The 25,696-nt window shown below is 47.6% G+C and overlaps 1 protein-coding gene across 1 annotated transcript in view; it reads left to right on the plus strand.

The window, feature by feature from the left end:
• The window catches only part of PRR14L (proline rich 14 like), a 143,715-nt gene that overhangs the window by 12,138 nt on the left and 105,881 nt on the right, over positions 1–25,696 (plus strand). Inside the window, exons 5-8 of the mRNA XM_063935706.1 lie at positions 494–565; positions 672–1,093; positions 1,221–1,264; positions 1,651–1,760. Coding sequence (XP_063791776.1) covers positions 494–565; positions 672–1,093; positions 1,221–1,264; positions 1,651–1,760 — 648 coding nt within the window. The remainder of the gene's footprint in view (positions 1–493; positions 566–671; positions 1,094–1,220; positions 1,265–1,650; positions 1,761–25,696) is intronic.

Consider the following 25,696-nt stretch of genomic DNA (forward strand, 5'->3'; position numbering starts at 1 on the left):
TACCGGCAGCGAGCGCAGAGAGTCCCCACATGGACTCGCTGCGCTCGCCATGCTTTTAGGCCCGGTCACACTATTATATTCCCCCTCGGGTGTGGCCGTGGACCACCACATGAGTGGGATCTGGGGTCTTTGGTCAGGAATCTGACCCGACTGCATTTTGCCGGCTGTCGGGATTCCGTTGTCCGTCTCCTGACTGCCAGGAACCCGACAGCCGGTAAATTAACTGCATCCCCTTTGCTGTTGTCTGTTCATTTGGATCATCAACTGTTGCTTGGACAACTTATTGTAATAAACACACAATGCCTAATGATTTTTTCAATTATTTTTTTAGATAGCATTTCTTCGTTTTTTTTTTTTCCGGTGATGGGAGGTGATCAAGCACAGTAAATGATGGACTTTTGTAATTGGTTGGGGGTCTCAGTTATTTCAGATCATTAATCTTGTATGTTTGTTTTTGTTTTTTGTTTTTTTTTGTCTGTCTGAAAACTTCAAGAAGGAGGCCAGGTTCATTGCTCAGTGTTCCTCAAATGCCTGTGGATACCGTGCCTCCATGGCTTTCATACACGTGGGTTTCTGCTTATTCTTATCTATCACTGCAAGTGTACAGTTATGCCGTTTGCTTTTCTAGAACATGACTTATTTTATTTTTTTTCTTTGCTCTTCATTTACAGTGCAGCAGTTCAGAACCTTACTTCTCCTTCTTTTGTACCGACGATCTGCCATCATGTAGAGCTAGGGCTTCCCTTTTGTCCGCCATCTTTGCAAGACTGTGATCGAAGGTTATCAAGCTGTTTTGATACTCATCAAGAAGATGTTCTAGGACCTTCCTTTGCTACTTCCACTCGGCAAGAAGATAATTTATGCCAGCCATTTGGCTTGTCCGCTCGGCAGGATGATGGTCTAGAACTTCCTTGTGTGTTGTCACCTAGGGCTCAGGCATGTCCATTCCAGCAGCGAGAGGCTCTGAGCAGTCCATGTGGAAGAATCCATAACAGCAGCCAGGGAAATGAGGCAAGTATTAAACTTCACAGATCCGTTACCCTCACTGAGAAGGGGATCCTAATCCCAGGATGCTTACAGGTCGATGAGAAATGTTTATCCACTCACTAGCAACGTGGCGTGGCTCCTTAGTTTAAATGGGAACTGCTGCAGATTGTGGTTTCGACCACAGCTAATCAGGCCAGTCCTGATGGTATCCTCTGTCTACATTCAAATTTCAGGTTATAAGCTATGGCCAGTGAGGATGAGTTTCACTACAGTCCTGGTATTGATTTATTTTAATATAGTATAAACACTTTCGCTACTATGCAAAATAATATAATGCAAAATAATATATTCTGTTTTGTCTAATATATTCAACAAAAATCACTTGCCTAGATCATATAAGGTTACAAAACATTAATGCCTCACATTGGTATAATTACAGAATTAGCTAACAGTGCGGGCAAGTAATATATTAGTTACACCTGATGCTTGAAACATAGCTGTACTGCATTGCCTTACATGTTGTATAGTCACAATAGATATGTTCAAATTAACAAATCAACAGTTTGCAACCCAACACCTGTGTCTGGCTTTTACATTTTAAAAATGTAGAACTAGCCACTTCCTGCATTCCTATGGTGAAGGACTCCTATTCTATTTTGTCAGAAAGAAGACTTGGAACGGAAACCTCAGAGAGTCTCTCAGATTCGTATCCGAAAAACTGTTCCCAAACCAGATCCATACCTTACACCGATGGGTCTCCCAAAGACGAAGAGGTAAGAATCAGGCACTCCATGAGATTGTATACTAATTATGTACTGCATATAATGGGCAGTATATAGGTTGCCTAACCTCCCCCCCCCCCCCCCCATCCCCTCTGCTGTTGGAGGACATAGTCTATTTTTTTTTTTTTATATTTGGGCGCTTGTCCTCTAGTACCATATAGTCAAGAGGTCTCTTAGAAGTCCTGACTCCCAATATGGGCAGCTTTTAATGACTCTGATGGACTATAGTCCCAAATGTATTAATACTTTAACATTGATAGAGTGGAGATGGGTAAAGAGTGATAAAGTACCAGCCAACCAGCTCTTTACTGTCATTTTTCAAACACGTCCTGTTACATGGCAGTTAGGGAGCTGATTGGCTGGTCATTTATCACTCTATCCTTCTCCACTTTATCACTTTTTAAGGCTTGATACATTTGGGCCATAGTTGGAGTATGTAGGATCGGGGGCTATTCAGAGGTGGACACTGTTTTGCAAAAATCGCAGACAGCTGATTTTCGTCCATCTGCGCTGCCATCGCATTGCACAGGATTTCAATATGCGATCTTATAGTGATTGGGGGTAGGGGCTAGCGTTGGGTGGGAGTGGCTTGGTTGCATATACAGGTGTCTACCTCAATTCCGAGGTTTCTGAGATTGCGATCACAACGCTTGGCGCTACACATGCTGAGCGGCATTGCCCTGGGCTGCGCCCAGCATGCGATTTTATTGGTAGCCGTTTTTGCTATTTTAGCAAAAATTGCTACCAACTCTTAATAACCCCCTCAGTTGTATCTTGCACACAAGACATTGGCCAGCAAGTAGTATAGGAGTGTAGGGATATTAGCATCTCATGTGGGGTCAGCTTGCCTCTAGTAAATAAACTGTCAGAACTCTATTTAGTGCTAACAGCTGGTTTTCAAAGCAGCTTTGAAAACTTGTTTAGAGAATAGGACCCCCTGGTCTGTGCCATAGCAATCCCTCCACAGTGATAAATTGTTTTCCACAGCCTCAAGATTTGCTTCAGTCTGTACAGTGACCATTTAGTAGCCTAGCCTTCTACCCTGCTCTTCTAAATTCATCACGTTTTACATGGAAGTTTCAACTAAACAAACCTTGACGAAACAAGCAGTGAGTAGAAATATAGTGGTGTGCTACAAAGATCAATATAAATATAATAGCACGTTTTCTCAATGTCCTCTACAGAAGGAGCATGCAGAAAAAAACTACACTTAACATAAAAGGGATGTAGCAAGTGCGCCCTATATCAATGCTGTGCCCCAAAATAAAAGTATAAGCAGCATTGCTGGACATACCAATGGTCCACTCATCAAACACCTGTGCTACATTGCTTACAGTGGGATGTATCCTTCCTATTACCAGCAGGGATGTGCAGTCAGGGGAGGCAGTTCCTCCCCTGTCATTAATGATTTAAATAATGCAAAGAAGATAGTTATGACATATTCAGTATCATAGGTATCTCCTTTATATTAATTTAATCATTTTTACTGTTAAAATGGGTTTTGGAGGCACCGACAGTGGTGCCACCTGTAGTCAGTAGGGAAAGGGGCTGTTTCTAGGTGCGGGGCCATGCCGCGGGCTGTAAAAGCCCATTGAAAATCTATTGTAAAGCGGAACTTCTAGAAGTGCCTCGTTGACACAGGGACGTGCTTTCAACCCATGAAAGCCCGCCCCTGTCAGTGAGGCCAGATGTGATTGGTCAGCGGAACAGTCACTGGATCTGCTGTCATCACTGTGTGGGTGCAGGCGAATGCGGCAGGGATGCACCGGAGGTGCGGGCGTCAGTGGCGGCGGCGGAGGTGGTGGCATTAGCGGTAGGCATGGATTCGAGATCCCTGCCTGCCATTCTGTAGAGTTTGCCAGCGGAGCAGTACCAATTTCAAAAATGGCGCCTCAGCGTCATTTTTGAAATTCAAGATGGCTGCGGCGAGCGGATCGCAGCGTCATCGCCCCGCCCCCTCTGGCTGACATATAAGTCAGTGCAAGGAAGTGACTGTCAGTCTGACGGAGGAGGAGGAGCATTGAAGAGCTCCTGAAGACTGAAGACCCAGTGGAAGTCCTGGATGGGTGGCAGCCATGAAAAAGAGCTTAAAGGCTGCTGCCCACCAGGTGGAAATGCTTGAAGCCCTGGGGAGGTGGTGGCCATGAAAAGAGCTTAAAGGCCGCAGCCTCCTAGGTGAAGACGCTGGAGGAAGACGCTGGAAGCCCTGGGAAGGCGGTGGCCATGGAAAAGAGCTTAAATGCCAACTGTCCCCCCCCCGTCCCCCCCCCCTTTCCAGGTGAAGACCCTGAATAATAAAACTTTTAAATACCGTGTGTTGTATTTATTTTAATACTTTCTTTACATCTTTACAGGAGTACTATAGGTGCCAGCGGGCCCTTAATGTCCGGGCATGCTGGCACTTGTGGTTCTGCAAGTGCCAGCATGCTGGTGCAGGCTTGCTGGAACTTGTAGGCTGCCTGTAAAGAACAATATTAACATATCATGAACCCCACACCTACCGCCACCATGGGTGCAGGGCATAGCACTAGGCTTTTTAGCCCAGTGCTGTTTGTTGCTCGGGAGGGGGGGACCACATTTTTATTTTTGGGGGGCCCCACTTTCTGAGGTATTCTAGCTCTGGGCTGACTGGTTTAGGGGGCTGTTTTTAATGCTGTGGCAGGGGGACCCCACACTGAGCGTCTCCCCTGCTGTGGCATTATCCCCCTGGTTGGTTCAGCCTGGTGCTGATTTTAGTGATGTAAGGGGGACTCTACGCTTTTTTTCTTTTCAGAGGAGGGGAGGGGGGTCAGTTGGTTGGCAATCAGTGCCTCCCCAGCCACTGACCTCACATCACCGCACGTCACTGATTAATGCTCGGCAAAAACGGGTATTTACCGCAATGTACTTTTCAATTAACCTCTTCAGTGATATGCAAGGAAATCATCTGGGGTAGCCAGTGTTGTCACCGCTGGCCACCCCGGAAGATTTCCGTGCATACTACTGGCTGATTCCCCGGGGACAGCCGGCACCCCGGGAATCAGCATAAGCTATTATGGAGTTAAGCCCGCCTCCCGGACTCCTATTGGCCGGGGGCTGTGGACTTAACTATGTAATGGTTTATACTGATTTCCGGGTGCCGCAAGGCGGACGGGAATTAGCGCTGAAGCTGGCGTTCCCCCGCGGGCGATTGTTCTCCCCCAACCTGCCCTCCCCCTTCCCCAGCATTTTTAACCCCTGCGATCCCTGAATTCAGCAGAATAAAACCCACCACTGAAGGGGTTAAAGCCCATTTTTACAGTGCGGTTAATTACCCTGTATCGCATGGAATCACATAGGTCCACGGATTTTAGCAGAACCTGTGTTTCCGTGGCAGTCATCACCGCTTTTGAGGTGACTTATCAGGGATTGTTTCACCTTTTTGAGGCAGGCGGACCACACCCTGTTAAGTGCTGGCACCAGTGGTTTATAGGATCTCCCTGGCCGTGCTAATTATCTTAGGTAATTAACTGCAGCTAATTGCATATTGGTCAGTGTCTGGATTGATACCAGTGCACCCATATTTTAGATATAAAACACTCATAGTGCATAGTTTCAGTAACCAGTGCTTAAAATTCGATCACCTCAAGGGGGTCACTTGCCCTCCACGTTAATGCAATAATGACTTTAGCTAGAGTGGTCGAAATAAACACATACTTATACACCTTAGTGGAGAAATGTTCCTCTAATGGAAGACCAAATAAACATGGCTTGGGGTGAGGGGGGAGGACGAACCCAGCCCCATATATGTTACCAATATAGTCCCAGATATCAGCTGCCACCCTACACTCACAGATTGGTTGCCAAAACGAGCAGCCAGGGGCCCCACATTTCAAATGAGTCTTGGCAGATACCCATGTTTCATAAACTATTCCTGGACGCAATAAACTTTGTGGAAAACATACAAATGGATCTGTTGAAACTTCACATGTCGTGACACCTCTGTGTCCTCCATCATACATTAGCTTCACATTTACTGCTAAAAAGTATTAATTATTTAGTAGGTACCAATGAGTTAACGGGCATATAGAGTTGATATGACTTTGCAAGGCCTGGACCAGGAGAAGAACAGACTTCTAGAGAGTCTTCGAACTTGGAGTACAGTAGTCCAATTTACATTGGTGCAATGATTTTACAAGGCCATCTAGGTAAACCTGGTCCAGATTACCCAAAACCATAATGTGACCAAAAGCATTGGCCGTCAAACTTACCCAGCTCAGAGAATACAACATTATCCTAGAGCCAGAACCTGCACCATCTAAATTCTATGGCAAGCCAGCACCTCCTGCTTTAAACTACAAGGCAAGGCTTTATTCACCCTGCCCGCAAGGAAAAATTACAGTGGGGAGTGAGAACCTTGCCTGCTCACCAAGAAATCCTAGAACCACCTCAGAAGGCTAGCACCAAGGAAAGGAGATGATAAAGCTGCACAGCTAAACAGTACACTCTGAGGTTCGGAAGAGACAATCTCCCTGATCCCTTAGATATAATAAGACCGTGAAAACATCAAGCATAGTACACAGCAACGCATCTGCTAAAAATACCTCATACGCTTGTAAAGCAATTTTATCTGATATCCCCTAATGGAAAGGCCACAGTTCTTTGAGCATGAACAAATTTGGTAGGCTTGGCGTTCTATAGCAAGGGCGAACAAAGCAAGTGACAATGGGCAACCCTGTGTTGTACCCCAACCAAGAAGAGAAGGTAAACCCATTAACACATAACCTAACCACTGGGGGGAATTCAGAAGCTCAAGCCACCCCACGAAACTAGCACGCCACAAATACCCCACACTATTTAGTCAATTCCTTGGCAGCATCTAAAGACACCACTGCCTTCTCCCTGGGTAAATAATCTGATCTGTTCAGGGTGCACCAATTTCAGGATCAGTTTTTGACCTAAGAGCAAGCAGTTTAGCCAAAATTGTAAACTCCAACGTCAACCCAGGAAATTGGGCTGTACAAATCTGCATTCATGGGATTCTTGCCAGGTTTAAGCAACACCATTATTAGGGCCTGAGAAATTGAATATGCAAATTTAGCTCGATCCCTCAAATTATTAAATAATTACGTTATTACATGACCTGCCAGTTCCTAGCAAGACAGGCTAAATAGCTCTCTCCCTACTTCTTCTGTTGTCCATCTGGGGAACACTGTGTTAGCCATAATGTGGGGTTACAGGTGTGGCTTTAGGAGTTGGCACTGAACAATCAGAAAAGAGACACTCCGCACCCCTCTAACCCCTCCCACCTCCACCAGTTTGGTGCCTTAGGAGTAAGGCACACTTTTTATGCCTAAAGGTATTTTTAGTTAGATTTCTTTTTGCCTATCTGTCTCAGCCCTGCTCTTAGTGTACTGGTGGAGTAGGGTTAGGTAGTATAGCCTGCTCCCCATTTGCATCTGGGGGATCACTGAACCGGAGATACCGGTCTATTGGCTGCCCTGTCCAGAGCTTACTGAGGATGCTCTGGGGCTGGCGAATATGGTCACAGGTTACTGTACTAGAGCTGGGCCGAGATCTTTATTGAGCTGCTTCAGCTGTGCTCTGCCTGCATCCTGTGTAACAGCACTTCTGGTCCGCTGTTAGCGACTCTCCCCACACGATTCTCCACTGTACACAGCGGCACTTGTTTAACATAGCTGCAGAAAGGGGGGGATGTACAGCGGGGAGCAGGCCTTATGGGTGCCATTCCCAGTAATGTATTGCAATTAGCGCCACACCTGTTCCCTCCTTGGTGCGTTCTTTCTGGCACCGGCATCTTTTACACACATAGTGGGGAAATAGCTTGTTGTTACTGGCTTGCATAAGCTGGATCCTAGTGAACACAGGGACCCCAAGAAAACTTGAATCCCTGTTTAGGGCAGCACTTAGCACACTAAGGCTGAGTGGTACAGAAGCTACTATAATAATTCCTGTGTTTCTGTTGAGGTTGTAAAGGGCGACACTGCAGCTACAGTACACAGAAAGAAACACAACTTGTTTCCTATTTATTAGCCCCTATACCCATAATCTGTAATTGAGGTATAGCAGCCTCAGCTGCTGCCTATGTCTACACTGCTTCCCAGTTTCTCTGCTAGCAGACAACTAGGTGACTTTGTTATTCACTCCCTGTGTCACGGTCCGGCTGATCGAGTTCCGGGAGTCCAGGTACTTACCCGTCTGGACGCTTTGGCGCGGTCCCTCTGGAAGGGGTGCAGGCTGCTGGCGGTGGTCACAGCTTGCAGGGAGCAGAGGCAGCAGCAAGTGTGTGTGTGCAGCTTTCAGCTGCAGAGTTGCAGCATGAGGACCGCCATCTTGGAAGGGTCAGCTGACCAAATTCACCCAGTGACCAGCAAGGCTAGCAAAGCCAATGAGAAAGCCTGCAGGTATAAATCTGAGGCTTTCTGTGTAACAGATCTCCAGTGCAACGTCTCTCACACAGTCTTGTGTGTGCTAGTTAATCTGTGCTCCACAGCAGTGCTGTTGTAGCATCCAGTTCCTGGAATTCTTTCTTTCTCTGACGTCCTAGTGGATGCTGGGTACTCCGTAAGGACCATGGGGAATAGACGGGCTCTGCAGGAGACTGGGCACTCTAAAAGAAAGAATAGGTCCTATCTGGTGTGCACTGGCTCCTCCCTCTATGCCCCTCCTCCAGACCTCAGTTAGAATCTGTGCCCGGCTCGAGCTGGTTGCACACTAGGGGCTCTCCTGAGCTTCTAGTAAAGAAAGTATTTGTTAGGTTTTTTATTTTCAGTGAGATCTGCTGGCAACAGACTCACTGCTACGAGGGACTTAGGGGAGAGAAGCGAACCTACCTGCTTGCAGCTAGCTTGGGCTTCTAGGCTACAGCACACCATTAGCTCCAGAGGGATCGAACACAGGCCCAGCCTCGGTCCCGGAGCCGCGCTGCCGTCCCCCTTGCAGAGCCAGAAGCAAGAAGAACATCCTGGAAATCGGCGGCTGAAGACTCCGGTCTTCATTAAGGTAGCGCACAGCACTGCAGCTGTGCGCCATTGCTCCCTATGCACACCACATACTCCGGTCACTGATGGGTGCAGGGCGCTGGGGGGGGGGCGCCCTGGGCTGCAATTAGAGTACCTTACATTGGCAAACAGCACATAATATAGTCTAAAAACTATATATGTGCAAAAATCCCCTGCCATAATATTACTATAAGAGCGGGAGAAGTCCGCCGATAAGGGGGCGGGGCTATCTCCCTCAGCACACTGGCGCCATTTCCTCTTCACAGCTCCGCTGGAAGGACGCTCCCCAGGCTCTCCCCTGCAGTTTCCAGGCTCAAAGGGTAAAAAAGAGAGGGGGGGCACTAAATTTAGGCGCAAACTGTGTATGTAAAGCAGCTATAGGGAAAAATCACTTTGTGTTAGTGTAAATCCCTGATTATATAGCGCTGTGGTGTGTGCTGGCATACTCTCTCTCTGTCTCCCCAAAGGACTTTGTGGGGTCCTGTCCTCAGTCAGAGCATTCCCTGTGTGTTTGCGGTGTGTCGGTACGGCTGTGTCGACATGTTTGATGAGGCTTATGTGGAGGCGGAGCAGGTGCCGATAAATGTGATGTCACCCCCTGCGGGGTCGACACCAGAGTGGATGGATATGTGAAAGGTTTTACACGACAGTGTCAACTCCTTGCATAAAAGGTTCAATGACATAACAGCTGTGGGACAGCCGGCTTCTCAGCCAGTGCCTGCCCAGGCGTCTCAAAGGCCATCAGGGGCTCAAAAACGCCCGCTACCTCAGATGGCAGACACAGATGTCGGTCGACACAGAGTCTGACTCCATTGTCGACGAGGACGAGACTAATGTACATTCCACTAGGGCCATCCGTTGCATGATTACGGCAATGAAAAATGTGTTGCACATTTCTGACATTAACCCAGGTACCACTAAAAAGGGTATTATGTTTGGGGAGAAAAAGCAACCAGTGGTTTTTTCCCCCATCAGATGAGTTGAATGAAGTGTGTGAAGAAGCGTGGGCTTCCCCCGATAAGAAACTAGTGATTTCTAAAAAGTTACTGATGGCGTACCCTTTCCCGCCAGAGGACAGGTTACGTTGGGAGACATCCCCGAGGGTGGATAAGGCGCTCACACGCTTGTCAAAAAAGGTGGCACTGTCTTCTCAGGATACGGCCGCCTTAAAGGAGCCTGCGGATAGAAAGCAGGAGGCTATCCTGAAGTCTGTATATACACACTCAGGTACTATACTGAGACCTGCAATTGCTTCAGCTTGGATGTGTAGTGCTGCAGCAGCTTGGTCCGATACCCTGTCGGAAAATATTGATACCCTCGACAGGGATACGATTTTGCTAACCATAGAGCATATTAAAGACGTCGTCTTATATATGAGAGATGCACAGAGGGATATTTGCCGGCTGGCATCTAGAATTAATGCAATGTCCATTTCTGCCAGGAGAGTATTATGGACTCTGCAGTGGACAGGTGATGCGGATTCTAAAAGGCACATGGAGGTTTTGCCTTACAAGGGTGAGGAATTGTTTGGGGATGGTCTCTCGGACCTCGTTTCCACAGCAACAGCTGGGAAGTCGACATTTTTACCTCAGGTTCCCTCACAGCCTAAGAAAGCACCGTATTATCAGGTACAGTCCTTTCGGCCCCAGAAAGGCAAGCGGGTTAAAGGCGCGTCCTTTCTGCCCAGAGGCAAGGGTAGAGGGAAAAAGCTGCACCATACAGCCAGTTCCCAGGAACATAAATCCTCCACTGCTTCCACTAAGTCCACCACATGACGCTGGGGCTCCACTGGTGGAGCCAGGTGCGGTGGGGGCCCGTCTCCGGAATTTCAGCGACCAGTGGGTTTGCTCACGGGTGGATCTCTGGGTTCTACAAGTGGTATCTCAGGGATACAAGCTGGAATTCGAGACGTCTCCCCCTCGCCGTTACCTCAAATCAGCCTTGCCAGCTACTCCCCAGGACAGGGTGGTAGTACTGGCGGCAATTCACAAGCTGTACCTCCAGCAGGTGATAATCAAAGTTCCCCTCCTTCAACAGGGACGGGGTTACTATTCCACAATGTTTGTGGTACCGAAACCAGACGGTTCGGTGAGACCCATTCTAAATTTGAAATCCTTGAACACTTATATAAGGAAGTTCAAGTTCAAAATGGAATCGCTCAGGGCGGTTATTGCAAGCCTGGAAGAGTGGGATTACATGGTATCACTGGACATCAAGGATGCTTACCTACATGTCCCCATTTACCCACCTCACCAGGTGTACCTCCGTTTTGTGGTACAGGACTGCCATTACCAATTCCAGACGTTGCCGTTTGGTCTGTCCACGGCACCGAGGGTATTTACCAAAGTAATGGCCGAAATGATGATACTCCTTCGAAAGAAGGGAGTTATAATTATCCCGTACTTGGACGATCTCCTTATAAAGGCGAGGTCCAGGGAGCAGTTGTTGGTCGGAGTAGCACTATCTCAGGAAGTGCTACAACAGCACGGCTGGATTCTGAATATCCCGAAGTCGCAGCTGGTTCTTACGACGCGTCTGCTGTTCCAGGGAATGATTCTGGACACAGAACAGAAGAAGGTGTTTCTCCCGGAGGAAAAGGCCAAGGAGTTGTCATCTCTGGTCAGAGACCTCCTAAAACCAAAACAGGTGTCGGTGCATCACTGCACGTGAGTCCTGTGAAAGATGGTAGCTTCTTACGAGGCAATTCCATTCGGCAGATTCCATGCACGGAACTTTCAGTGGGATCTGTTAGACAAGTGGTCCGGATCGCATCTTCAGATACATCGGCTGATCACCCTGTCCCCGAGGGCCAGGGTGTCTCTGCTGTGGTGGCTGCAGAGTGCTCATCTACTCGAGGGCCGCAGATTCGGCATACAGGACTGGGTCCTGGTGACCACGGATGCAAGCCTCCGAGGTTGGGGGGCAGTCACTCAGGGAAGAAACTTCCAAGGACAATGGTCGAGTCAGGAAGCTTCCCTACACATAAATATTCTGGAACTAAGGGCCATTTACAATGCCCTAAGTCAGGCAAGACCCCTGCTTCAAAACCAGCCGGTGCTGATTCAGTCAGACAACATCACGGCGGTCGCCCATGTAAACCGACAGGGCGGCACAAGAAGCAGGATGGCGATGGCAGAAGCCACAAGGATTCTCCGATGGGCGGAAAATCACGTGTTAGCACTGTCAGCAGTGTTCATTCCGGGAGTGGACAACTGGGAAGCAGACTTCCTCAGCAGGCACGACCTCCACCCGGGAGAGTGGGGACTTCATCCAGAAGTCTTCCAGCTGATTGTAAATCGTTGGGAAAGGCCACAGGTGGACATGATGGCGTCCCGCCTCAACAAAAAGCTAAAAAGATATTGCGCCAGGTCAAGGGACCCTCAGGCGATAGCTGTGGATGCTCTAGTGACACCGTGGGTGTACCAGTCGGTTTATGTGTTCCCTCCTCTTCCTCTCATACCAAAGGTGCTGAGGATAATAAGAAAGAGAGGAGTAAGAACTATACTCGTCGTTCCGGATTGGCCAAGAAGGACTTGGTACCCGGAACTACAAGAAATGATCTCAGAGGACCCTTGGCCTCTGCCTCTCAGACAGGACCTGCTACAGCAGGGGCCCTGTCTGTTCCAAGACTTACCGCGGCTGCGTTTGACGGCATGGCGGTTGAACGCCGGATCCTGATGGAAAAGGGCATTCCGGTTGAAGTCATTCCTACGCTGATAAAAGCTAGGAAGGATGTGACAGCAAAACATTATCACCGCATATGGCGAAAATATGTTGCTTGGTGTGAGGCTATGAAGGCCCCAACAGAAGAATTTCAGCTGGGTCGATTTCTGCACTTCCTACAGTCAGGAGTGACTATGGGCCTAAAATTGGGATCCATTAAAGTCCAGATTTCGGCCCTGTCTATTTTCTTTGAAAAAGAACTGGCTTCACTGCCTGAAGTTCAGACGTTTGTTAAGGGAGTGGTGCATATTCAGCCCCCTTTTGTGCCCCCAGTGGCACCTTGGGATCTCAACGTTGTGTTGGATTTCCTGAAATCATATTGGTTTGAGCCACTTCAGACCGTGGAGTTGAAATATCTCACGTGGAAAGTGGTCATGCTTTTGGCCTTGGCTTCGGCTAGGCGTGTGTCAGAATTGGCGGCTTTGTCATGTAAAAGCCCCTATCTGATCTTCCATATGGACAGAGCAGAATTGAGGACTCGTCCCCAATTTCTCCCTAAGGTGGTATCAGCGTTTCATTTGAACCAACCTATTGTGGTGCCTGCGGCTACTCGGGACTTGGAGGCTTCCAAGTTGCTGGACATAGTCCGGGCCCTGAAAATCTATGTTTCCAGGACGGCTAGAGTCAGAAAAACTGACTCGCTGTTTATCCTGCATGCACCCAACAAGCTGGGTGCTCCTGCTTCTAAGCAGACTATTGCTCGCTGGATCTGTAGCACGATTCAACTTGCATATTGTGCGGCTGGACTGCCGCATCCTAAATCAGTCAAAGCCCATTCCACGAGGAAGGTGGGCTCTTCTTGGGCGGCTGCCCGAGGGGTCTCGGCTTTACAACTTTGCCGAGCTGCTACCTGGTCGGGGTCAAACACGTTTGCAAAATTCTACAAGTTTGATACCCTGGCTGAGGAGGACCTTGAGTTTGCTCATTCGGTGCTGCAGAGTCATCCGCACTCTCCCGCCCGTTTGGGAGCTTTGGTATAATCCCCATGGTCCTTACCGAGTACCCAGCATCCACTAGGACGTCAGAGAAAATAAGAATTTACTCACCGGTAATTCTATTTCTCGTAGTCCGTAGTGGATGCTGGGAGCCCGTCCCAAGTGCGGATTGTCTGCAATACTTGTATATAGTTATTGCTTAACTAAAGGGTTATTGTTATGAGCCATCTGTTCAGTGAGGCTCAGTTGTTATTCATACTGTTAACTGGGTATAGTTATCACAAGTTGTACAGTGTGATTGGTGTGGCTGGTATGAGTCTTACCCTGGATTCCAAATCCTTTCCTTGTAGTGTCAGCTCTTCCGGGCACAGTTTTCCTAACTGAGGTCTGGAGGAGGGGCATAGAGGGAGGAGCCAGTGCACACCAGATAGGACCTATTCTTTCTTTTAGAGTGCCCAGTCTCCTGCGGAGCCAGTCTATTCCCCATGGTCCTTACGGAGTACCCAGCATCCACTACGGACTACGAGAAATAGAATTACCGGTGAGTAAATGCTTATTTCTGAAATTCCTGGTCACCTCGACACACTTGCTGATCCTCCAGATACCCTACGCTCTGAGCGAACCTCAGTTTGTCCTAGCCTCCAGTTGACCTACCTCCGGGGTTCCGTCAGGCGTTCGCTCTCGGGCAAACGGCTTCTGCCGAACCATCTGCTTCCATAGTCTTTCAAGCCACAGCACCAGCAGTACCTTCACAGGAGACCTATGAAAAATACCTTAATTCAGACTGCCCGGCTAATCCTGTCGAAGGTTGCTGACACCGAGCCTCAAGCCACAAGTCCGGATTCCCAAAACCCAAGTACTCTAACACCCTGCACTTTACCTGTGCTGAGGTTTTAGGCAGGGGAGTTGATTTAATCACTATACTTGTCAGGAAGTCAGATAATACTTTCAAATCAAAGAAAGTACCCTTGATCACATTTAAGAACCATACCAATAGGAAAACTGATCCGGTTTTAAAGTCTATATTTACTCTTACAGGGGCTTCACTACATCCTGTGTTGGCCAGCACCTGGGCTGTTAGAGCAGTTGAGTCCTGGATAGGTCAGATGTTATCTAACTTTCCACCTGAGGCTCCTAATGCTCACTTTTGTACCCTTCTGTCCAATCCAAGGTTTCCGCATTAGCCATTCCAGCCTGATGTTCCATATGGTTGCATTCTTGGAATGCCGATCCAGAATTTAAGCGTACCTTGGAAGTGTTCCCTTTTGAGGGTTCTTTTCTTTTTGACTCTGAGCTTACAAAAATCATTTCTCAGGCTACAGGAGGAGAAAGCCCATATATTCTGGTTTCTACTCCCAACCTCATGGATGTGGATCTTTTCAATTGTTTCGAGGAATGTCCTACTCCCGTAGAGGAAACTTGGGGCACCAGCAGACAGCAGATAAACCTTGGGGAACCAGCAGATAAACCATCTGCTTGACAATCTGGGGTGTTAAGTTCGATTAACTTTCAGGAAAGAAAAGCAATACCTTAGATGCACAAATGTTCGAGCCGCTGCGACCGCTAAGCGAGTGTGTGTAATGCCCCTATGAAATGCGTACACGTTGCGTAAGCACGCCGTCACGCTGTGAGCACAAAGTAGCTACACGTGCGGCGTAATACGCTTTATAACCCCTAACAGGAAAGGAAATGCGACACCAATTGTATATGTAATGTTGAGGTCCAACCCAGCAACAAATATTTACTTATAAGGGTGTACAACAGAAATACAATATAATACAATACAATAAGAGAAAAGACTACAATCAATGGATGCATACGTTTGTTCGCCTGTGCTACCCGGTTCCGGTCCTCAGTCAATCTGGATAGATGACCTTCAGAGAATGTGTCTGACCGGCCAGGAGGCTTGGCTTTTATACAATAGTCCAAAGTGTGAAACAAAGGAAACTGTAATCTCCTCATCCATAGGTCAAAGGACTGGTCATTTACAGTACATGAGGGGTCATAGGTGGGTTTGAATAGGTGGGCGATGCCTGGTCCGGGTGCACTTGCAGATGTCCTCCACTGGGTTCTCGCCGAATATCAAGAGTACAGTAAATACAGTGTGATATTAATATTGTACTGCGCAGGAGCGTGCTACTATCTGCAAACTGCCATCGGAATATTGCCCTTGAAATACTGTACAGCTGGATACCAAACACCACCTCCTAACCTAATTCTGTCCCCTCATATCCTGTAAAGTTGAATCCCTCTGTTGTTATACCTCTGAAGCAAATGTAACTTGCTGGTGTGGTGCGTGTAGGCTATGTGTAAATGATGTACTATGTGGATTAAATATGAGATATGTCTTTGTGGCTTTTCCATGCGTATGCTACCGTATTTACTCATACTACGCATTAATACTTTGGACCTCATGAGCCAATATACGCAATGTGCGGGTATGCGCGCGCACGGCAGAACAAGTACGCGCACAGAGGCCACTCTGTGGTGTTTGCACGTGATGCGTGTGGCTATAATATTTTCGACTTCGACAGTCCACCCTTTGGCAGTAAACAATAACTGCCACACATTACTAATAAAACTGAAAATATTACATATACATTATATACAAAATGTATCCGGAAGAGATTTGTAGGTGGGAAATGTATAGCCTAGTGGGATAGGAAAAGCATGTATGTATGAATTAATGTCTGAGGGGCATGTATCATCATGCCGTATATGTTCTAAATAAGCTTCGAGGTATTGCGAAGTATACATTAAATCCTTCTCATCCCGTATTAAGGGTCTGTACATGGGCAAACAAACACTACCAAGCTCTTTTCAGGCAAGGGCCATTAGCCCTCACCTTTCCGGCTTCTTATAGCAACAAATGGGGAGCACATTTATCTGATGATACATGGAGGGGAAATGTATGTGTGTGCTGCTATATGTGGATAACATTTATCGACTATGTGTGCCATTAACTGAAGATTGCAGAGTTGAGGGTGAGACACACAAAAATACATTCACATAAATTTGGGTATGGTTGAAGTCTTTTCCGGTTGGATGTTTCTGGGTAGAGGGGAAAACAGAAAAAAATGGTGAAAGAAACAGGCCATGAAATTCATTTGCAATCCTTATCATAACACTGTTTCTACGGATGAGTCATAAATCAAATCTGACGCTGTTACAACGCCCTCGCTCCTTAGACTCATCAAATTTGTCCTGTGTTTGCGCTGCGTCAAAATTCGAACACATCTGAATATCAGACCGATAATTATGACGACACCCAGGATACAAAGGAGAAACTTTCCCACACTCGCAATTACATTTTGCGCCCACTCTCCTAACCCAGAGAACCATTTGGGTTCAACCATGAGGCCCAGCCGGTCAATTCATTACCCACAGCCGTCAAGGTAAGGTTGTGTTTACTTCTGAACTCCCACTTTAACTGCAAGATCTCGTCCATCTTTTGATCGATGATCTCTGTTGGGTCTTCAGTACTATTCATAATATACGTACAGCACTTCACACCATATTGAGTTGCCAGAGTAACACAATACCCACCTGTCACAGCCGTAACATAATTCAGGACCATCCTTTGCTGTACCAGCTCCTTCTTGTAGCTCCCTACCCGTATACCTGAAGGTGTCATCATACATCTCGGTAATATTATCTATCAAGTCTGCCAGCGTATGGATGTACTTATAATTTATAGTTCCTCTGGCAGTACGGGTGATATCTAATGCGAGAAGGAACTGAATCCCGGTGGATTCATGGATCAAATCAGAGGCTGCATGCTCTGTCCTATCTATGTGGTGTCTCTTGATGATGTGTTCATAATGTGTATGAGTATAAGGAGTCTGAGCGTTGCGGTGAATGTCTTTCATTTTGTCGTGTGCTATGGTCATAACCTCTGGTAGTACTCTGCCAATATAACACAACCCTTCAGAGCTCGGAGTAAGCCACTTGTACGCTTTCCTGAAGTAGGCATCATCTGGGAGAACATAAGGGACAAAATGCAACAAAACCATATCACATATTTTCCTGATAAAGAAACCGGTCCCCAGTTCTCTCATTTGCTCAGTACAAGTATCAGGCTGGATGATGTGGGCACAATACCCCTGCGACACTTTTCCAGCCCACATGGTTTTGATCCCACGTGTATACCTATACCGAAAATACTTCCCACTTGTGGCTATCTTACGTACAAGTTTGGAGTTGATAGGTATTTTATCAGCTCTATGTGAAAAGGTCATTGTCTGGTTATTCCATGTCACTTCCCAATTTCCTGGTTTCTGGAAATTGGACACGTTAAAGCACAATAGTGACCTATCTATGTGGTACTAGGCCCCCCTATAGCTAGGGGGCCTAGATATATTGAATTTCTTATCCACCGGTCTCCCACCCCATAATTTGAGTACCTCATCTATTGTTAAAGGGTATGGCACTAATCCCGACTTGAGGTACTTGTGAGCACACCCAGCATTCTGTTTTATTTAAGACCGTACCCACTAATGAGTGGTAATCACTCAACGGATGTCCGCCAATGTCGATATTACTGTTTGACGGACATCTCTGGATGCACCCGTCTTCGACTATAATGCAGTATTCATCAGACAATAACCCTTCACATTGCCTCTGAGCTCCGTGACTACCAGATCTCTTACTGAGACCAGCTTTGACCAAAGTGATACGCTGATCCTGGGGTCCTACGAATCCGTACTCTCCATCAGAACCCTTTACAGATTCTTGCTCGACGTCTCTGGGCCCTCACAAAAATAAATTGTCCTGATCAAAAACAGAGTCACAAGAAAAAGCCGGAACACAGTCTCTTGGTGTGGATCCATTTCGTTAAGGAGCAAAAATAGGAAGAGAAAAAAAAAGAAAAATGCAGTGGGGGTGTGAAAAAGAAAAATGTTACGACAACCGTCCTTTGATTTTGCTGCTCTCCACGCTCAGGTGCCGTCCAACAGTCCTGCCTCTCAGGTTTCCCGGAACAGACTCTCTAGTGATACGAGGTTCTCTTCACTTTTCTCTTTGTCACAAGTTTTCTCTAGGTCAGCGACCTTCTTGCAGTGGGACGAGGGGACCCAAGTCTCTCTCTCGGCAACCTTTAGTGCTGGTCAACAAAACTTGATACGGTCCTTCCCACCTGTCAATGCGGCAACCTGAGCGTAGAATATTTAGAATCATCACATAATCCCCAGGTTCAATGTCATGACAATTACTGTTTGGTAGGTCAGAAATCGCCAGTTTTAGATTCCTTTGCTGGTTTCTCAGTTGCTGGCTCATCCTAACCAAATATTGCACAGTTATTTCATTATTGCACTTCAAATCATCCTGGGGGTCTATCATTACATGGGGTTGTCGTCCAAAAAGAACTTCGATGGGTGATAAGTTAAGCGGTGACCTGGGAGTGGTTCTGATGCTGTACAACACTAGTGGCAGTGCTTCTGGCCACAACAATCCAGTTTCAGCCATCACTTTGCTCAGCTTGTTCTTAATAGTGCTGTTCATTCTCTCCACCTTCGCACTTGCCTGTGGCCGGTATGAAGTATGCAGCTTACTATTAATACCCATCAGTTTGCACATGACCTGAAAGACTTCACCTGTAAAATGGGTACCCCTATCACAATCATTCTGGGGATACCATATCTACACACAAATTCCTGCACGATTTTCTTTGCAGTGAACACGGCAGTATTTGTGGCAGCGGGGAATGCTTCTACCCAATTTGAAGACATCGGTACATACTGACACATAGTTTAAATTCCTACAGGGTGGTAACTGTATGAAGTCGATTTGTATTACCTGGAAAGGTCCGTCTGTAGGAGGGATATGGGATGGCTCCGTTGGTATTGTCTTACCAATATTCTTCCTCAAGCAAGTAAGACACGTCATTGCTTTCTTACCTGCATGAGAAGAGTACCCTGGTGCACTCCAGTAGGCTCTTACCAATTTGCACATACCTTCCTTACCCAGATGAGTCAGACCGTGTGCCGCCTCAGCTAGGCTCGGGAGATATGCCCTGGGGGCCACTGGCTTACCGTGTCCATCTGTCCAAAGTCCTGAGGACTCCTGACCATATCCCTTCGCCTTCCAGACCACCCTCTCCTGTAAGGAACACAAATTTTGCATTTCAATTAACTGTTGCATGTTTACAGTGTTAAATGTCATCAGTTGTGTGATGTTGGTTTGTGTGATGGTGCTTGCTGCTGATTTTGCAGCTTCTTCTGCCCGGCTGTTACCAAGTGAAATTGGGTCTTGGTTGTAAGTGTGTGCTTTACACTTGATAACAGCCACTCTGTCTGGTTCCTGTATGGTTGTCAGAAGCCTCTTGATGTATGACGCATGCGCTACAAGTGTGCCAGCTGCTGTCGTGAAATTTCTGAGGTGCCACAGGGCCCCAAAATCATGCACCACTCCAAAGGCACACCTAGAGTCCGTGTGTATATATTAGCTGACTTACCCTTTGCCAACTCACATGCTCTGGTCAGTGCTACCAGCTCAGCGACTTGTGCTGAGTGACGTGGGCCAAGGGTTTCAGCTTCTATGATACCTTCGTTATGTGTATCTGATGCACAGGTCTCTCCGTCTGTCTGTGGCAACTACCGTCAGTGTAGAAGGTAAAGTCTACACTTTCCAGTGATTTGTCACCGATGTCAGGTCTCGCAGTGAAGGTCTGGTTCAGGTATTCCATACAATCATGCGTATCAGTGTCTGCACTAAATCCTCCTTCACCACCATACTCATCCTGCACCCTTTGTGCATGACCAGGCACACTCGGCAAGTAAGTTGCAGGATTTAGTGTGCTGCACCTCTTTATGGTGGTGTTTACAGGGGCCATCAGTGATAGTTCCCACTTTGTAAACCGAGCGGGTAAGACATGTCTGGTTTGGGCGGAGTATAGTAAGGCTGATACTGCATGTGGTGTATGGATGGTCAAGTCGTGTCCTAACGCTACGTCCTCGCTTTTACTTACCAACAAAGCTATGGCTGCAACACTTCGTAGGCAAGTGGGGAGAGACCGTGCTACAGTGTCCAACTGTGCACTGTAGTAGGCTACCGGTCTGCTGGCATCACCATGTTTCTGTGTTAAGACTCCTGCCGCGCACCCAGCGCTTTCAGTACCGTACAATTCAAAGGGCTTCTCATAATCTGGCATACCCAATGCTGGTGCTTGTGACAAGCACTGTTTTAGTCTCTCAAACGCCAGTTCGGACTCTTCAGTATGAGAGACCCGTTCTGGTTTGTTCGAGGAGACCATTTCTTGCAAAGGTAGTGCCAGAATAGAGAACCCCGGAATCCATTTCCGACAGTACCCACACATACCGAGGAAAGTGCGGATCTGTTGCTGAGTTTGCGGCAGAGTCATGTCGCGGATGGCCTGTATTCTATCAGTGGTCAGGTGCCTAAGTCTTGCATCAAGCAGTGTCCCAAGTATTTAACCCTAGTCCGCCACAACTGCAACTTATCCTTTGAAACCTTGTGTCCTGTCTGGGAGAGATGAAACAGAAGCTGTTTAGTGTCTGCCAGGGACGACTCAAATGAGTCAGAGCACAACAACAAGTCATCAACATATTGTATTAGCACCGATCCACTCTCAGGTTGAAAAGATTGCAAACAGTCATGTAAGGCCTGGGAGAAAATACTTGGGCTGTCAATGAAACCTTGGGGGAGACGGGTCCAGGTATACTGTACTCCCATGTAGGTGAAAGCAAAAAGGTATTGGGTGGAGAGGGACAGAAAAGAATGCAGAACAGAGATCAATGACAGGGAAGAACTTAGAGGTGGAGGGAATCTGCATGAGGATGACAGCTGGATTGGGCGCTACGGGGAATTGACTCTCAACTATCTTGTTTATCCCCCTTAGATCCTGCACTAGCCTGTAACCCCTCCCCCCACTCTTTTTCACAGAGAAGATAGGACTGTTGGCTGTGCTGCTGGACGTCCTGACTAGGATGCCCTGCTGTAGCAGCCGTTCTATGACGGGGTATACTCCTAACTCCACCTCTGGTTTCAGAGGGTACTGGGGGATTTTTGGAGCTATCCTGCCACCTTTTATTTGTACTACTACTGGGGCTACATTTGCCATCAATCCAGTGTCCTGTCCATCTTTGGTCCAAAGGGAACCTGGTATTTGCGAGATCATTTCCTCTACCTGCGATGGACATGTGTCTATAACGGTGGAGTGTAACATTAGCCTTTGAGGGGTGTTTAATATATCTTGTACCTCCTGTGCATGGTTCACAGGGATATCTAAGAACACACTCTCAGGGGTACAGTATATGACACACCGCATTTTACACAATAAATCTCTGCCAAGCAAATTCGTTGGAGCCGATGCAGCCAACAGGAAAGAATGTTTGGTATGCAACGGCCCTATCATAATCTCTGCAGGTCTACTCAAAGGGTATTGCTGCACCTTTCCCGTTACTCCCATTGCCGAAATTGTTTTACCCGTGGTTGTTACACCTGTGGTTGAATTTAGTACTGATCTTGCCGCCCCTGTGTCTACAAGAAAAGGTAGTGGTACGCCAGCTACATCAACCATGACCTCAGGTTCACTTCCAAGGCCAGCAATCAATTTCACCGGCTGCAGACTACAGGTATGACCTAACCTCTGTTGTGTAGTGGGACCCTCCCGCAGGGCATTGGCAGCTACAATATGTGCGGTGGGTAACTGTGGGTTTTCGGGGGTCTGCCAGTCCCTCCTTGGTGGGTACCGCCTTATTTCCCCTCTATGCGGCTCATAATCCCTTCTATGTGTCTGGTAACTTGGTTCGTATTCAGGTTTAGGGGGTCTATATACGTTATGTGCCCCGTTACTTCTACAATCCCTTGCAAAATGCCCTTTTCTCTAACGTCCTAGTGGATGCTGGGGACTCCGTCAGGACCATGGGGAATAGCGGCTCCGCAGGAGACAGGGCACAAAAGCAAGCTTTTAGGATCACATGGTGTGTACTGGCTCCTCCCCCTATGACCCTCCTCCAAGCCTCAGTTAGGTTTTTGTGCCCGTCCGAGCAGGGTGCAATCTAGGTGGCTCTCCTAAAGAGCTGCTTAGAAAAAGTTTTTAGGTTTTTTATTTTCAGTGAGTCCTGCTGGCAACAGGCTCACTGCATCGAGGGACTTAGGGGAGAGATTTTCAACTCACCTGCGTGCAGGATGGATTGGAGTCTTAGGCTACTGGACATAGCTCCAGAGGGAGTCGGAACACAGGTCACCCTGGGGTTCGTCCCGGAGCCGCGCCGCCGATCCCCCTTACAGATGCTGAAGATCGTGGGTCAGGAAACAGGCGGCAGAAGGCTCTTCAGCCTTCATGAAGGTAGCGCACAGCACTGCAGCTGTGCGCCATTGTTGCTACACACTTCACACTGAACGGTCACGGAGGGTGCAGGGCGCTGCTGGGGGCGCCCTGGGCAGCAATAATTAATACCTTTTATGGCAAAGAATACATCACATATAGCCATTGAGGCTATATGTATGTATTTAACCCAGGCCAGATATCTCAAAACCCGGGAGAAAAGCCCGCCGAAAAGGGGGCGGGGCTTATTCTCCTCAGCACACAGCGCCATTTTCCTGCTCAGCTCCGCTGTGAGGAAGGCTCCCAGGACTCTCCCCTGCACTGCACTACAGAAACAGGGTAACAAAGAGAAGGGGGGCATATTTTGGCGATATTTATATATTTAAAGCGCATATAACAGAAACAACACCTTTTAGGGTTGTTTATATACATTTTATAGCGCTTTTGGTGTGTGCTGGCAAACTCTCCCTCTGTCTCCCCAAAGGGCTAGTGGGGTCCTGTCTTCGATAAGAGCATTCCCTGTGTGTCTGCTGTGTGTCGGTACGTGTGTGTCGACATGTATGAGGACGATGTTGGTATGGAGGCGGAGCAATTGCCGGTAATGGTGATGTCACCCCCTAGGGAGTCGACACCGGAATGGATGGCTTTAATTATGGAATTACGTGATAATGTTAGTACATTACAAAAGTCAGTTGACGAAATGAGACGGCCGGAAAACCAGTTGGTACCTGCTCAGGCGTCTCAGACACCGTCAGGGGCTGTAAAACGTCCCTTACCTCAGTCAGTCGACACAGGTACCGACACAGATAATTCTAGTGTCGACGGTGAAGAAACAAACGTATTTTCCAATAGGGCCACACGTTATATGATCACGGCAATGAAGGAGGCTTTGCAGATCTCTGATACTGCAGGTACCTCAAAAAGGGGTATTATGTGGGGGGTGAAAAAACTACCTGTAGCTTTTCCAGAATCAGAGGAATTGAATGACGTGTGTGATGAAGCGTGGGTTAACCCCGATAGAAAACTGCTAATTTCAAAGAAGTTATTGGCATTATACCCTTTCCCACCAGAGGTTAGGGCGCGCTGGGAAACACCCCCTAGGGTGGATAAAGCGCTCACACGTTTATCAAAACAAGTGGCGTTGCCGTCTCCTGATACGGCCGCCCTCAAGGATCCAGCAGATAGGAGGCTGGAAACTACACTGAAGAGTATATACACACATACTGGTGTTTTACTCCGACCAGCAATAGCCTCAGCCTGGATGTGCAGTGCTGGGGTAGTGTGGTTGGATTCCCTGACTGAAAATATTGATACCCTGGATAGGGACAGTATTTTATTGACTTTAGAGCAATTAAAGGATGCGTTTCTTTATATGCGAGATGCTCAGAGGGATATTTGCACTCTGGCATCGAGAGTAAATGCGATGTCCATATCTGCCAGAAGAAGTTTATGGACGCGACAGTGGTCAGGTGATGCGGATTCCAAAAGGCATATGGAAGTATTGCCATATAAAGGAGAGGAATTGTTTGGGGTCGGTCTATCGGATCTGGTGGCCACGGCAACTGCCGGCAAATCCACGTTTTTACCTCAGACTCCCTCCCAACAGAAAAAGACACCGTCTTTTCAGCCGCAGTCCTTTCGCTCCTATAAAAACAAGCGGGCAAAAGGACAGTCTTATCTGCCCCGAGGCAGAGGAAAGGGTAAGAGAGGGCAGCAAGCAGCCCCTGCCCAGGAACAGAAGCCCGCCCCGGGTTCTACAAAGCCATCAGCATGACGCTGGGGCTTTACTAGCGGACTCAGGAGCGGTGGGGGGTCGACTAAAGATTTTCAGCAATCAGTGGGCTCGCTCACAGGTGGACCCGTGGATCCTGCAGATAGTATCTCAGGGTTACATGTTGGAATTCGAAAGGTCTCCCCCTCGCCGGTTCCTAAAGTCTGCTTTACCAACGCCTCCCTTAGAAAGGGCGACGGTATTGGAAGCCATTCACAAGCTGTATTCTCAGCAGGTGATAATCAAGGTACCCCTCCTACAACAGGGAAAGGGGTATTATTCCACACTATTTGTGGTACCGAAGCCGGACGGTTCGGTAAGACCTATTCTAAATCTGAAATCCTTGAACCTGTACATACAGAAATTCAAGTTCAAGATGGAGTCACTAAGAGCAGTGATAGCGAATCTGGAAGAAGGGGACTTCATGGTGTCCCTGGACATAAAAGATGCTTATCTGCATGTCCCAATTTACCCCTCACACCAAGGGTATCTCAGGTTCGTGATACAAGACTGTCATTATCAGTTTCAAACGCTTCCGTTTGGTTTGTCCACGGCACCTCGGGTCTTTACCAAGGTAATGACCGAAATGATGGTTCTTCTACGAAGAAAAGGCGTATTAATTATCCCTTACTTGGACGATCTCCTGATAAGGGCAAGGTCCAGAGAACAGCTGGAAGTCGGGGTAGCACTAACCCAAGTAGTGCTTCAACAACACGGGTGGATTCTGAATCTTCCAAAATCTCAATTGACACCGACAACACGTCTGCTGTTCCTGGGAATGATTCTGGACACTGTTCAGAAAAAGGTGTTTCTCCCGGAGGAGAAAGCGAGGGAGTTATCCGAACTTGTCAGGAACCTCCTAAAACCAGGAAATGTGTCAGTACATCAATGCACAAGAGTCCTGGGAAAGATGGTGGCTTCTTACGAAGCAATTCCATTCGGCAGATTCCACGCACGAATATTTCAGTGGGATCTGCTGGACAAATGGTCCGGATCGCATCTGCACATGCATCAGCGGATAACACTGTCACCAAGAACAAGGTTGTCTCTCCTGTGGTGGTTGCAGAGTGCCCATCTGTTAGAGGGCCGCAGGTTCGGCATACAGGACTGGGTCCTGGTGACTACGGATGCCAGCCTACGAGGCTGGGGAGCAGTCACACAGGGAAGAAACTTCCAGGGTGTATGGTCAAACCTGGAGAAGTCTCTTCACATAAATATACTGGAGCTAAGAG

Source organism: Pseudophryne corroboree, chromosome 1 (genome assembly GCF_028390025.1).
Source record: "Pseudophryne corroboree isolate aPseCor3 chromosome 1, aPseCor3.hap2, whole genome shotgun sequence".
Taxonomy (NCBI): Eukaryota; Metazoa; Chordata; class Amphibia; order Anura; family Myobatrachidae; genus Pseudophryne; species Pseudophryne corroboree.